The sequence below is a fragment of the Epinephelus fuscoguttatus genome, linkage group LG8, assembly GCF_011397635.1.
Source record: "Epinephelus fuscoguttatus linkage group LG8, E.fuscoguttatus.final_Chr_v1".
Taxonomy (NCBI): domain Eukaryota; kingdom Metazoa; phylum Chordata; class Actinopteri; order Perciformes; family Serranidae; genus Epinephelus; species Epinephelus fuscoguttatus.
In genome coordinates, this window is record NC_064759.1 from 9,177,893 (window position 1) to 9,193,439 (window position 15,547).

The window sequence follows — 15,547 nt, forward strand, 5'->3', positions numbered from 1 at the left end:
GGGTGAAGACACCAACCAGATTTTACTTTTATTTTTGTGGAGCTGTGCAGTTAACTAGCCAAGAAGGCCTCACAAAACACCCACTGAAGTAGTCCATGTCTCTTGCCATCATAAGAGGATCTGTGATGGATTGACTCCCAGACTGAAATTTGGACACTAGCATGAAATTAAAAATATAAATCTCAAGAAGTACATATTACAGAAAGTTTTTATTTTTCTTAAAGCTCCACTGATACAGGGTTTCTGATGCCTATACCAATATTGATATTTTGACTGATACTGAGTTTTAAAGTCCAGTGGGTAGGACTTTGGGGGATATATTGGCAGACAAGGTATATGATATTCATAACTATGTTTTCATTAGTTTATAACCTCCTGAAATAAGATTTGTCGTGTTTTTGGTACCTTAAAATGAGCCATTTATATCTACATATGGAGCAGGGGCCTGTATCACGAAGCAGGATTAATGTCTTAGCGAGGTAACTTCAGGGTTAACCCTTGGTTTTCAGTCTCACAAAGCCGGTTCAGTTCTTATCGGGGTAGATCACCATGGTAACTTACTCTGAACGGCTATCCTGCTCCGGAGCAGGGTAAGTTCAGGGTTGAATCTGATCCTATAAAAAGCACCACCCACTGGCCAATCAGCTGTTTGGAAAAAAAAAGACTCCGCTGACAGAAATGCAGCCCAGTCATGACGGGAAGTTTAATTAATTTGATTGATTTTGATTTGAAAGTTTATTTTGAACATTAAAAAAGAAAAGAAAGCAACAACAACAGACAATGAAAAGATTGTTCAAAAAGGAGTGGAAAGAATTTGAAATGTCATCCCACCCCTTCATAAGAAAGAAACTGATCATTTGCGGACACTTAATAGCACCATTAATTAGTGCCAGTGTTGTTGTTTTTTTTGTTGGAGGAAATGATCCCTGTTAAAGATAATGGGCCTAATTGACAGCTTTGCTGCTGGAAATGTGGAAAGTAGCCTATCATGTCTACACTTCATGGTGTTTGAGGGATTTTCCTTTTTGTTTTTTAAAGAGGGACACTAGGTATATTTCTGCACAGCTGTTAATTTCTAACACAGCTCAATATCAGGATGATTTTATTCAGACTATCAATTTGGTGTTGATATGATTTAATTGTGGCGTCAGCTTTAAGCTTTATTGTAGCATATATAATGTTATGACAAAGAAGACCAATTTATCAGACGCTATGATGTTAGACGATAATTGTAATACACGCAATTCATCTGCGCAGCATTGATTTCATGGGATTCAAGGGTGTGATCAGTGTCAGATGTACAGTTACAGGTACTGTAGCTACTTGAACCAGTGATGAGTCATTTAATCTACACATCATTTTATTTGCTACCTTGTTTTGTCTTGGTTTTTCCCTCTCTCCTCCTCTATTTCTTCTTTCCTGACCCGTTTTTTTTCTTCTCTATTATGTGATTTCATTGATGTTTTGACAGGGAAATTTCTTTGATAAGCTTTTAGTGGCTTCTAACTTCTCTGTCACTTTTCTTTTTTTAATCTTGTAAATGTTATACTGTCTGTTTTTAACATTATGTGCACATAAACTAATCTAAACTAAACATTATTCATCCCGTTATGCGTTGCCACGCATGTTTCCTCCTCCTGCAGCTGCCACGGTGTTGGCCTTTGCTGTAATGTTGTTTTTCTCCTCCTCATATTTTTGTAGAATTAAACTCTGATCCTCACGAGAAATACTTTTTTTTCCTCACGTATGGCGCTCTGTGAGGACGCTCAGTGACGCTGCGCTTCTCTCATGATTGTGATTGGTCCGCTGCGTGCGCGTTCACGGCTCTTGATAAAGCAACCCTGGGTTGAGTTACCGAGTTGATATCCAGCGTCGTGATACCGATTATCCTGATTGCCATTGTTAGGGTTAGTCAACCCAGGATAGGTTTGGGTAACCCAGGAAAGGTTGATCTCGCTTCGTGATACAGGCCCCAGGTCCTCCTTGATGGAGTCTGTCATGTTGTTTTTACAGTAGCCCAGAACCAACAAACCAAACACTGGCTTTAGATAGGGCCATTTGCATTTTTGCCTCAGCCACCATAGTTCTCCCGCACGCTTGGCACACAAAGGAAGTTGCAGTTCTTCAACCTTACCGCCAGATGTAAACATAAAAGATGAATGTGTTTGCTGCAGCAGTTGTTAGAGAGTTTAAGACTGCATTGAAAATATTCAATATCTGTAACTGCTTATACGCTTTAGGGTTGTGGGGCCCTGGACATTAGGCGAGAGGGCGTTGGGGTACACCCAGGACAAGTCGTCAGACTATCACAGGGCTGACACAGAGAGAGAGACAACTATACATGCTCACACTCACAGCTACGGGCAATTTACAGTCACCAATTAACTTGTATGTCTGTGGACTGTGGCAGGAAGCAGGAGAAATTATTTTTACTTATTTTAGGAATTATGCATGACTGATATTTCTCAAATTAACATTTTAAAAAAATTCACATACCCTTTGCAATACTACAAAGTACCCCCCAGGAATACCAGTATTCCCGTTTGAGAAACATAGCACTCGACTTTTGAAAAAAATCTTAAGAGATATCAGCCAAAATACATTTTCTTTGCACAACCCATAATATAAATAAACATTTTAGATGAGATTTCCTTGATATTTTTTTTTGTTTTGTTTTGTTAATGAGTGAATTTAATGAGATGAGCTGGGCAGGACATTTTCAGTTAAAAATAAACTAGTTACTACTCTCTGGAGGACACAGTATAGAATGGTAACAACATCTCTGTTATTTATTTTTTTAATTTATCAGCTGATTCCTTTTATCTGTACATCATTCGGTCTACCCTGGGAATTGCTGTCTAGTAGCATTGCTTATCACCAGAACTTTGTTAAAATAACAGTTCAAATAAAAAATTTTTTTTGGTACTAACAAATGTTGCACTGTGTCTTTAGGATCGAAGCAGTACAGTGCGTCCATAGCTTTTACTCTGGCCCTGTTCTCCCATCTGGTGAACCACGTCAACATCCGGCTGCAGGCTGAGCTGGAGGAAGCGGAGAGCCAGGTGCCCCAACTTCACACTGACGCCACAGGTGAGAGGGGAAATCTCTGTCTCCATATATGGAGGGGAAGGTAGTTCAGTCTCTCAGCCTGTGTTTGTAACATAGAACAAACATAGATCAATACATAAATCCTGGTGTATTCTCATTAGCAACATATTTTAGGATTAAAGCACTGCTTGTTGTGGTTTTAAAATATAATCTTTTGGTAGAAGTACAGCTGTAAGTAAAGTTTCTGCAAGACAAGAGCACCTTTAAGTTGACCATATTTATTCACTTCTTCTGGCAGGCTTTTTCGAGACTATCCCAGTGGACAATATTAGTTATGTAATGTGGAATATGTTGTTAAAAGAGACAAACAAACTCAATGGACACAAAATAACACTGAATTTTTCTTTTCTAATGTAGATGACCTGGAGATGAGGGACTTGTCAGCCCCAGCGACAGATCGCTCTGATGAGAAGCCTCTGCAGAACGGCTCCCTGGAGCAAGAAGATGAGGAGGAGGAGAAGGATGAAGATGGCTGTGAAAGGGTTGGCGCCAAAAAGCATTGCAGCGTGGAAGAGCAGCGCAAGTTGGAAGAAGAGAAGCAGAGACAGAAAAAGAAGTACACCCGCCTCTCTAGGCTCCGCCGACGCCGCTGCGCCCGCAAGGACACTCGAGGGGAGGATGAGAGCGACCTGAGCGAAGGTTTTGAGAGCGAAGAGGATGAGGATGAGGATGACGAGAGGAGGGGTCACGCTGACTCAGCAGGCGCCACCACGACAGGAACCCCACTCAATCCTCCTTCGATCAGAAAGGAGACTAAGAGAGACCCCCTGGGTGAGGAGGGCAGCTGGGGGAGTGGCTCAGAGGAAGAGGAGGAGGAAGGGGGAACAGCGTTCGATGTAGAAACTGACTCGGACATGAACAGCCAGGAGTCTCGCTCGGACCTGGAAGACATAGAGGACACAGAGAACTCAGACAACTTGGAGGGTCAGGCACGGGAACACCAGGACGAAGAGGAAGAAGAGGACCAGCCCAAGGAAGAAGGAGGCGACAGGGACGGTGATGCACCTCCAACCACCAACGGGCCTCTCATGCCCAGCGACGCCAGCATCAGCAGTAACCTCCAGGCCATGTCCTCCCAACTCTTCCAGGCGAAGCGCTGCTTCCGCCTGGCGCCAACCTTCAGCAACATGTTGTTGAGGCCTCAAGCCTCATCTTCATCGGGTATTCCCACCCCTTCTGACGCCTCTGCTCCCCCTTCCCAAGAGACACCCCCTCCTCCCGGGGACTCACCCTGTGATATGAACCCTGGTACTGCCAACGGAACCAATGAAAACGGTAATGTGCTTTTTGCCTCTGTATTACATGTAACGTGTCTTTTTTTGTGTGCTTTTCCCAGTTACTTATTCAGGACGTTTTCTTCTTCATCTGTTCCTTTTTTATTGGATATTCACGAAGAACTCAAAATGTGACTTTGCTGAAAACAAACTCGTCTTGTGTCCCCTCCTCTAGACTTGGACTCGGATTCAGAAGGCAGCCAACACAGCACCCAGTCAGTGCACAGTGAGAAAACCCTCTTAGAGAAGCTGGAGATCCTGGCCAATCAGGGGCTGATCCAGGTGGTGAAGGTCTTTGTCGATTGGCTAAGGACAAACACAGACATTATCCTCATGTGTGCACAGGTGAGGGGGCAGAATGTCTGGCTTTTTTTTTTTTCTTCTACAAAACTTTGTCATTTTCAGTGTATGATTAACAAACTCTTTCATTGTGCCTGCAGAGTTCTCAAAGCCTGTGGAACCGACTGTCTGTGCTGCTCAACCTGCTACCAGATGGCAGCAAGATGCTCGAGGCTGGTGAGTTACTGATACACTGCATAAAGATTTACGCTCCTGTATGGCTCAGTAGGTGCAGGATGGCACAACAGTATCGAGATTTTATTCCCACTGGGTCCACTAATTCTAAAATGTCTTGTGAGGCACAGAGTGAAGACGTTACCTAGACCACTCATTTAAAGGAATTGTAAAACATTTTGGGAACATTACTTTTATTTTCCTTCTTGCCAAGAACTGGATGAGAGGATTGGTCCCATTCTAATATTTGTATGCTAAATAAAAGGCTAGCAATAGCAGGTGATTAGCTTTGCTTAACAGGGGCACAGCTAGCCTGGCTTTGTCCAAAGGTAAAAAACAAAATAAAGAGGCCAAGAAATAGTTTCAGCATGTCACAACCTGTAAAGCCACAACTCCTTGGAAGTAGATGTATTGCACATTGCGAGAGCTTCAAGACTTGATGTGTGAACAAAAATCTGAACTTGTATGTTTCAGTTTTCACTTTTACAAAATATTCACACATCATGTGCGCTGACGTGGAAGTCACAGGAAAAGCAAACAAACACATGGGAGCTTGTAGAAAAATGGAAACTTGTATGCTGAAATTTTCACTCATGAAAAATATTCATTCACCAGTTTTCTGAATGAGAAGTCACAGATACAAATGTTTAGATGTTTACATAAATACAATTGCAAACCTGTAATCCAACATTTGTTTGTGTGTGTGTGTGTGTGTGTGTGTGTGTTTATTTACTTGAGTACAGCCAAACTTGGTGGTAACAACCCCCCAAATCAGTCACTGCAGCTTCACAAAGTTGCTCTCTTACATTCCAAAGTGACAAATCTGCGTGCCAGGACTTTTGTAACACTTCTACAGCTTGGAAAATGGAGATATTGGGAATTGAAATTGAGGAATAGACAGCTCATCAGACCAAGAATGAGACAAGAATTAGCTAGCTAGTGGGCTTGTGCCGATTTCCGGTTTAACCAGTTTGGTCTGGTTTAAGAGCTCCACCCAGTTTAATTCACGTCAACCGGATAAACCGGGGGAGAAAAGAAAAAAAAAAAAAAAAGCTTTTCACATCGGCGGTGTGTCAAGGGACTATATTCAACTTATCTTGCATTGTAACATGCATTATGACAACTTAATAAGGTTTATGTTTTTTTGTAAATGAAGTGGAGGAGCCTACAAGTGTTTTGTTTGTGTTTGTGTCAAGAGGCTTCCTCCTCAGCTCCGCTCCGCTCAGCTGTCTGCTGCTGCTGCGAGAGATCAAATTTCATTGGGGGCGGGGAAAAGTTCGAGGGAGTAAAGCCTGATTTATGGTCCTGCGTTAAATCAACAACGTACCTATGTTGTAGGGTACGTGGCTACGCAGGAGGCTCGCCGTAACCCCAGGCATAGCCTGACATGCACCTCCCAAAAAATGTAACTACACGTCGAGGCGACGCAGACCGATAGGGCTGTGATTGGATTTCTTGGTAGCAACGCATTTCCGGTTCCGTATTTCCAGATTGCGCCATCCCTGCCATCTTTAAACATCTTGTTGCTGTACACGGACGGAGCATGGATCAAGCCGGAAGCTGAACAAAGAACCAACTAGAGACGACGATGACCATTCAGGAAAGGAACGCAGCCCCCTACTGCTCTGGCGGTGAATTGCACCGCGACGAAATGGAGTGACGGAGAAGTTCGAAGGGTTCACGACGGCGTGACGTAGGTACGTCGTTGATTTAACGCAGGACCATAAATCAGACTTTAGCAGACATTTGACCTAGTAACCCGTTTCCACTGAAGAAGTTCCTGGTACTATTTGGGGGGCTGGAACTACTACAGGAACGTCCTCTCGCTCGGCCCTCTCAACCGCCGTGTCTCCACTGAGAGAGCGGAGTCGGAGGAAGGTTCCTTGGTGTCCTTCTGCGTCGTCTACTTCTTGTGTAACCTTGTATGTTTTGGCGGTTAATAGAGCATTACCGCCACCTGGTGGATTGTAAGCGCATTATACCTATAATGGGCTTTTATTGGGAAAAATAGCTCGAATGCGACCCCGGTGGTAAAATTAGGTATATAATTCGATATATCGGTTCGGTTAGATATTTGGCTTTAAATCAAACCAGTTGGAAAATTTTCAAACCGGCACAAGCCTACTAGCTAGCACAACTAGGGGTCCGGGACCAACAGGGTTCCATGAGGTTCTCCAGAAAAAATGGGAAGTAGTTTATTTTCACTATTTAATTCACTGCAGAAGCGAGCTCAGTGTAAATAAGAGACATAGGAGTGACTACTCTGATCATAGGTTTCACTTCCTCCACAGTTATCTTCTTATCTGTTGTTGACAGCTACCCACAGAATTCTCGTCTTAATCATATTTCAGATGGAGATACTGAAATATTATCTAATGGGAGTCTGTGATCTCGTGTTTATTAATTTAGGGGTTCTTGACATGAAAAAGGTTGAGTACTGCTATGCTAGCGCACCCTGCGGTCCTTCTACCTTACTTCCCACTGTAAGGAGATCACTTTGCAAGGAGGAGAGTGGCAACAGCTCTGGAGACAAACCTTTAGTGAGCAACTGTAGTCAAATACAGCTAGTGCAAACTCCAGCGTTGGGTGTTACAATAGGGCTGGTGACCAGCAGCAGTGATGGGTCTAATCTGTGTTACCGCTAGTGTTGTTACGGTACCAAAATTGGGACCCACGGTACGACACCAGTGAAAGTATCACAGTTCTGAGTAGTATCAGGATACCACAGCGAAAATGAGGCAGATGTGCCTTTTGTCATTTATAGAAATATAAATCACTTTTCTATAATACATCACTGATATTTCAATGGAATAAATTACTTATTGATTTATTCATACTTCAAAAACAGCATCAATAAGTGATTAACATAGGGGGGGATCGAAATAAAATAAATAAATAAAATAAAAATCAACTAGCCACCCTCCTCCCCTGATAAGTAAAGAACAGTCCCTTCAGTGTGGTGAGGTTTGTGGGCCGTTACCTGCCACAAAGAGAGAAATATGAACGGCCACGGAGCACTATGGCCACCGTATTCCTGTCTATGACCCCCGTTCAACCCACAACCAGCAGGATTCGCTATTTGTTTCTGCTGCTGGTTGAAATCTGTACTCGCACAGCGTGCTCCTGAATGATTTATTTGCTCGCACAAAACTATTTTTAGTCGCCAATGCGAGTAAAATGCTCGCACCGTAGAGCTCTGTAGTGGAAAACAAATCACTGTAGCATATAAACAAATCTAGCCTACAAGTAAAATTAAATAAATAATAACTTTCTCCGCTTAAAGATCCTCAATAGCTCAGCTAATACCTGAAATGTTACTGCAGCAGCATATTGAGTGCCAGGTGGCCAGCGCGCGCCGTATTGGACAGCGAATGGACACTCACCCTGTTGTGATTGGACTTTGAACTTATCCCACAGTAGCGGTACCATGAGGTACTGTAGTACTACGGTACTCCAACATGATGGTATCATATGTACCATGGTGTTTTAGTACCGCGGTCTACCGTTGGTACCAGTATATCGTGCAACACTAGTAACCGCAGCAACAGAAAGTTTGCTGATTCAGCAGGTTGATTGAGATCTTTGTTTTTAACTGTTCCTTTCAATGAGTGGTCAAAGACAGTCCGTTCAAAGTTCCTAATAAAGATAATGATATTTTTATCATTTCAATATTATTATTTAGTCTGTTTCATTCTACACATCTGTGTATTGGTATGATAAAAACAAATGTCAATTACAAGCTTTTGAATTTGAGATTTAGAGTTTTAGACTTCATGTCCATGATTAATTTACTGATTAACATGTGATGTTACACATTATTAGATATTTTATATGTATGATGCCTTCTGATCATTGTGATATGAATTTGCTCTCAGAGCTCTTATTTCATCCCTGTACTGTGTGCACTCACTTAACAAACAGTGCTAATAACTCAGCTCTCAGAGCTCTTATTTCATCCCTGTACTGTGTGCACTCACTTAACAAACAGTGCTAATAACTCAGCTCTCACACTGAATATTTGTCTTCCTGTGTGATTTTTACACACTGTGTATGAGTGTGTTGTCTGAGTCTACAGCTCATTTATTTATTTATTCATGTGTGTGCTGCAGAGCTCGGTCTGAACGCAGAGGTGACGGAGCTGTTAAATGAGTGTGAGCAGCCTGGTTTGGTCCAGAGTCTGCTGCTGCCGGAGGATTTGGCTCTGAGACACCTGCCTGCTCTCACCGTTGCTCACCGCCGCCTTGATTATACTCGCCGCAACCCCTCCCTTAGCTCCCTACAGGAGGTACGCACGCACAGATACACACACAAGGTTTAGGTTTTACATGTGTTCAGTGCTGGCTAAAAATACTGGAAAACACCAAAAGGTATCAGCTCCACCGTGCCAGTTACCAGCTTATTTTATTGAATCATGGCGCATGATTTTTGCCAGTTGTGTTTTCTTTTTTTGAGCCAGTATGTTTGCAAATATCAAAGCAGTGTTAATATCCTAGACAAAATTATTTTCAGTGTAGAATGTTTTTATAATTACTGATATATCAGGAAAACCTGTACACAGAATCCAAACCTAATTTACTTTTTTTTTTTTTTTAATTTAAAATTTATTCAACCAGGAAAAACCTCATTGAGATTAATCAGCTCCTTTACGAGAGCATCTGTGCCAAGACAGCAGCACATTAAACAAAGTTGCAGACAAGATAACAGACCATAAAAAATGAATTTTAGAATCACAGCATACCAAAAATAAAACAGGTCAAGATATCCTGCATCACATGGGGGCAAATATTTAGTCAAGGCGTCTACAGCCTGATGAACTTACCTCCAACTCTCTCAAGCTACTTTTGAAAACAGTTACAGAGACCTGCTCCCAAAGACCCAACTCAGTCTGCAGCAGATTCCAGGCTGCAGGGGCAACAAACCTAAAAGCTCCTTTTCCCATTTCAAGACAAACTTTGGGAACAGATAGCAAGAGTGTGTCACAAAGCGCAGATAGTAGCTTCCAGCATTTTTCCAGATAGATAAAAATTAATTTTACTTGCTGCAGTGCAATGTGGAGATGACAAAAATTGAATTAATTCAGACTGGAGATGAAATCATTCGTCTGTTGGTCAACTCAATTAATTAGAGCAGCTTTAAACGTTGGTGTGAATATTGTTTATATAATAAATTTAAGATACATAAGTATATGTCATCATTCTGTCGCTCAGAAGGAAGTATGCATCTACTGCTAGCTCACCTAGCACCACTGAGCTAGCTAACGTTACAGCTCGACTGAGGAGGACGGCATTAATGTTTACGTCTCACGCTGTCACAAGCACAATCCTCTCGTCCATGAGTAGATGCGCAGTGATACAGTTGGTGTGTGTAGTTAAGTAGAAAGAAAATAGTTCCTACATGAAACTGCTCACAACAAGGTCTGTGGATTATCTTGAGTAACCAGGTCATGATTTCTGTAAAGAGACATTGCTGTAGAGTTTTTCAGATGTATTTTTTTTTGGCACTTTGGGCACCACAAGCTGAGTGCCATCTAGTTTTATTGAAGCCAACTTCTCTATGGCTGATATCTCCAACACTCAACAACTCACACCAAAGCTATCTACATTAGAGAGTAAGAGAAAAAAATGTATTTTTAATTATTGGGTGGACTGTCCCTTTAACAGGACATGTTTCAGCGTTAAAGCATATTAAGACACACACATGTGCCCTTGGTTACACACACAGTAAATGTTGTAGTTGGAGTAAAAGTTCTTCTGAAGCTCATTTCTCCAGCTCAGTATTTAATTATCAAACATATCAAAGCTTGATTTTCTTCTTCTCTCTCCTCCAGTGTGTGGTGCGAGTGTGTTGCATTCGCAGTTTTGGCCACTTCCTGACAAATCTCCAGGGCAACGTGCTGCACTTCAACCCGGAGGCGGGCATCTTCACCAGTATCAGCCAATCCGAGCAGGATAATCTGGTGCAGCAGGCGAAGGCCCAGTTCCGAATGGTGAGTGACGTCTGAACAGAACAAGGAAGAAGAACCACAGGGGGGCCTGCATTCAGTCAAGTCTCATTATCCTGCGTGGTGTCTAGACCGTTACAAGTGTGTTGTTGTGTAACTGTTGAACTAAATAAATGTGAAGAATGCTTCATTAATGACCTGGAATCAAAATGGTTTTTAGTTTTGAGCAAAGCAGCCGTCCCTTTTGATGTTGACTCTCCTGTCTTTATCTGTGTTTGTCCAGGCTGAAGAGGAGGCTCGTCGAAATCGCTTGATGAGGGATATGGCCCAGCTTCGACTACAGGTTTTTAATATTATCGCTCTTTCCACTGAGTGTTTACCCTGTCTGTGTTTCCCAGTGATACAGCATAGACAGAGCTGTGTGCTGACACAGTCATCACCGCCGAAAGAGCAGAGTTAGAGAGATAGAAAATGTAAAAAATGTTTCTGTGTGTTTTTGTGGATGCAGAGAATGATTTGCATGACTTTTTTTTTTTTTGAGTTTAAGATCCACTTTGGGAAACATAATGTTGCTAGGAGGCATATAGTTCAGCTGACATTAACATGAACCAGCTGACATCCATGAAAATCTCACTGAAGTCTCACCAGAATCATGTAAAGGAGGTAGTGCAAACATTATAGGAACCCTCAGGTAGTTAAATCATATTCCTGTGACCATGAAATCCACACAATACATCCTGCATGAATTCCATCTTATCAGCTCATTTCCTGTCTATTCCTGCAGTTGGAGGTGTCGCAGCTAGAGGGCAGCCTTCAGCAGCCTAAAGCCCAGTCATCCATGTCTCCCTACCTGGTGCCAGACACAGCGGCTCTCTGCCAGCATCTGAATCTCATCCGGCAGCTGGCCGGCAGCGGCTGCTTCATCATCATCATCCCACGGACAGGTCAGTGCACCGCCTCATTCTCTGTCTGTCCCGAGCAGCGTGTTGCGTTGTGTTCAGGCCCCTTTTGTATAGTGTATTAAACATGCTAGACTCAGTGATTTACAGGGACGCTTTTCATGTTCTCTGACTCTACTGGAGAGAGGTACAATCATGCAAAACAGAAGACAGACTGCTACTTTATTATAAGACTACATTTGACTTTCCCAGTCAGAAACAGAAGAATATATGCAACTTTAAAGGGTATCTGCAGGTTTTAAATAGTCTTTAAAACACTGAACTCGGTTTCCTCATAAAAAGGCCTTAAAAAAATCTTAAATTTAACTTACACAAGCCTTACATAGACCATGATAATAATAACAATATATATTTGTATCCGACTGTGGGCTTTTGGGAGACGTCATACACCTCTAAAGTCTCAGTGGGATTGTTGTGACAGTGGATTGTGCTGCAAGACTTTCAGTTAGCACCATCAGACCTGTAACAAACAGTGTCAACACTGCTTGCTCCAATAGCTAGAGAGCTCATCGTCTCATAATGGTCAAGTTTCTATTTTAGCAAATTCTTCAGTCATTCTAAAGTGGTTAACACAGCTGTCCGTTTCCTGCCACTTATGGTGATCCAGGTCACGTTAATTTAATTAATCAGAGGAGTTACTGAAACACACTGCAAGGAAGTTACGGGAATAAAGAATTTTAACAATAAAGAATTCTAGGTCATTTTATTCCTAGATTTTCCATCACCAACAGGTATTAAATTACATTCTGTGTGGTATTGAAAATGTCTTGAAAAAGTCTTAAATTTACATTTGGGAACCCTGCAGAAACACATATTTAGACACAAGTGTATTGCCAAACAAGGGAGTTGTTGTTCTAGACATTCAGCCTCAGATTTTAATGTTATCAAGTGCATTTTATGTCCAAAAGTATTTTATGAAATGAAGTGGCTTCAACCTAATAATCCATCTCATTTCTGTTTGTTTTAGCTCCCTGTCACTTTTCGTGTCTTGTCCCAGATAAATGATTCTTGTTTAATGTTTGATGCATGTATTGAGTTGTATTTCACACTTAATTGTACTTTGCTGTTTTAATTCGCAAAAAAATTATAGCAGACATGTGTCAGTGCTGAAACAATTAATTGCAGGTGATTGGTGATTGATTCGGACAGAAGCTATTAAAAGATGCCACCATTAACCTGTGATGGACATTTTTCACAGTTTCTTTGAGATTTTATAGACGTAAACAATTCATTTTCAATAGGAAAAAAATGTAGATTAATGGATAAGTGATTAGCTGCAGCCCTGGTGACAGCTCTGGTTTGAAGACACTTGATTCACATAATGTCCCAAGCTGTTATCTAGGACAATGAAACTGAACAGGTAGATGGATAGTCCAGTAAAGGTAAATGTGCCAATTTGAACACATTACGACGTAACATAATTCTCTGTCTTTTCAAAAAGTCGGTTTCTGACTCAAATTCAAACGTCTGTTGCTGACATGGCTGCTCAGGTACTTAATCCAAACTATTTCTGTGTTTATAGTGATCGATGGACTCGACAGGTTGAAGAAGGAGAATGCTGGTGCAAGGGACGGCATTCGCTTCCTGGAGTCCGAATTTCGCAAAGGCAACAGGTGGGTGTTTGTATTTCATGTGTAGCAACTGATATAGTTGCTCGCTGCACTTTTTTTGAATTGGTTGTGAAATAGTTTTTTATTTCCTGATATGTTGAACTCAAACATCAATTTTACCGCACAGCTTATTTTTAAGGATTTCTTAAATATTCTGTATCACATCCCTCTGTAGGTACATACGCTGCCAAAAGGAGTCTGGTCGAAGTTTTGAAAGAGATAAACTGAAACGTCAGGACATCGAAGCCTGGTAAACTATGCTCTCCTCCATTTGTCTTCTAGAATACTCACTAGATGAGTGTGGCTTCTATTTTGATTGGTATGCTTTTTTTTTTATTTCCAGGCATTTATACAAGATGGTGGACAGCTGTCGTCAGCTAACAGTCTCCCAGAGCAACGGAGACGAAGATACAGCCGGCATGGTGACCATTCTTACGGGCCATCAAGTGGATGAGCTTTGCACTCAGTCAGCAGCAATGAAGGTCAGTCACTCGCTGTATAAGGAATATAGATATATCTGTATGTAGTACTGTTAATGAAGAGCATAAATGTCTTCTACTTGGGAGTTGTTATCTATCATGCAACGATGAGACGGCGTCTGAATGCAGGCAATAGATTTGTTCATTAAATGCAGTGCAGCGATGGTACAGTCGTTTTATATGCCAGACGTACTGTTACTGTATGTAATGCAAACCTGCTGATGTGCATTCTACCTGCGCTGGACCCTGTGGCACCCCAAAGGTGGGGGGCATTGGCCACCCTGATGCAATCGCTGGCCCCCCAACTGGCCTCCCTGGCAAAAATAATTGGAGGCCAGCATTGCTGTCTTTAAGAGGCTGTGGCATGCTCATTTGTAAGCTAGCAAGCAAAGGTAGTGGTATCTTGTGAAACCAGACAACTTAAGACATCTATTGGTGATGTCTCATGTGAGTTTAGCTTGTCGGGAAAGAGGCTAAATAAAGCTCCAAAGTTAGGGTACATTTTGGTGAGGAAACAACTGGCATGGCCATTTTCAAAGGGGCCTCTTGAACTCTCACCTCATGATATCTCGATAAAAAGGCCCATTGGTCTCCCCTAGACATGAGAAGACTTGTTTCCAGTAAATGTTTTGCTCCTTACAATCAATAAACCCCTTCAAATTAAAGCTGTATATTTGTCTTTCTAAGGAAAAGGACAACCAGCCTATTCAAAGAACAATGAAGTGTCTAACACGTGTATATATATATATATATATATATATAGATAGATAGATAGATAGATAGATACACAAGAATAGACTTTACTGTCATTGCACAAGGAGTACAACGAAATTTGCTGTGCCGTACCTGAAATACAGAAAATAGACAGTATTAAATACACAACACTTTCACGTATACAATCATCCCAAATCCCTAAATATATTAATAAAATAAAATAATAATGGTAACATTAAAATAAGTATGGCACTAGTTGACTCATTATTGCATGTTTGATTCACAATATAGTTCACGACACAATGGTGGGGCAGTGTTTGATCTGTTCATTTAAGTGATGGTTCTCGGATAAAAACTGTCTTTCAGTCTCGAGGTCTGAGCTTTGAGTGCTCTGCAGCGCCTCCCGGAGGGTAACAGAGAGAACAGGTTATGACAGGGGTGGGTCACATCTTTCAGGGTGTTCTTAGACAATCCTTAAAACAGGATTGTTGTGGAACTCAAAATGTTAACTGTGCTGGTATTAATCTCTGCACATCAGATAATTAATAATATTAACTGTAAAATAAAGAAGGTGGAGGATTTTAAGTACGTAGGGTCAACAGTCCAGAGTGACGGAGAGTGCGGAAAAAGAGGTGAAGAAAAGTATGCAAGCAGTTTCAGGCGTGATTTGTTATAGAAGAGGAGCAGCAAGATTTAAAGGAAAGGTGTACAAGACAGTGGTGAGACCAGCGATGTTGTTTGATTTGGAGACAGCGGCACTGAGGAAAAGACAGGAGGCAGAGCTGGAGATAGCAAAGACGAAGATGTTGTCCCTCTGATGCACTCTTTCCTCGTCACTTTGGGAGTGACGAGGAAAGAGTGCATCAGAGGGACAGCTCATGTTAGATGTTTTGGAGATAAAGTCAGAGAGGCCAGACTGAGATGGTCTGGAGGGATGCAGAGGCTGGAA

At 41.8% G+C, this 15,547-nt stretch overlaps 1 protein-coding gene across 1 annotated transcript in view; it reads left to right on the forward strand.

The window, feature by feature from the left end:
* smg5 (SMG5 nonsense mediated mRNA decay factor) overlaps positions 1–15,547 on the forward strand; it is a 29,600-nt gene that overhangs the window by 11,383 nt on the left and 2,670 nt on the right. Inside the window, exons 11-21 of the mRNA XM_049582909.1 lie at positions 2,953–3,090; positions 3,466–4,383; positions 4,558–4,727; positions 4,823–4,898; positions 9,005–9,180; positions 10,723–10,881; positions 11,120–11,179; positions 11,621–11,780; positions 13,318–13,408; positions 13,581–13,655; positions 13,749–13,887. Of these exons, the coding sequence (XP_049438866.1) occupies positions 2,953–3,090; positions 3,466–4,383; positions 4,558–4,727; positions 4,823–4,898; positions 9,005–9,180; positions 10,723–10,881; positions 11,120–11,179; positions 11,621–11,780; positions 13,318–13,408; positions 13,581–13,655; positions 13,749–13,887 (2,162 nt within the window). The remainder of the gene's footprint in view (positions 1–2,952; positions 3,091–3,465; positions 4,384–4,557; positions 4,728–4,822; positions 4,899–9,004; positions 9,181–10,722; positions 10,882–11,119; positions 11,180–11,620; positions 11,781–13,317; positions 13,409–13,580; positions 13,656–13,748; positions 13,888–15,547) is intronic.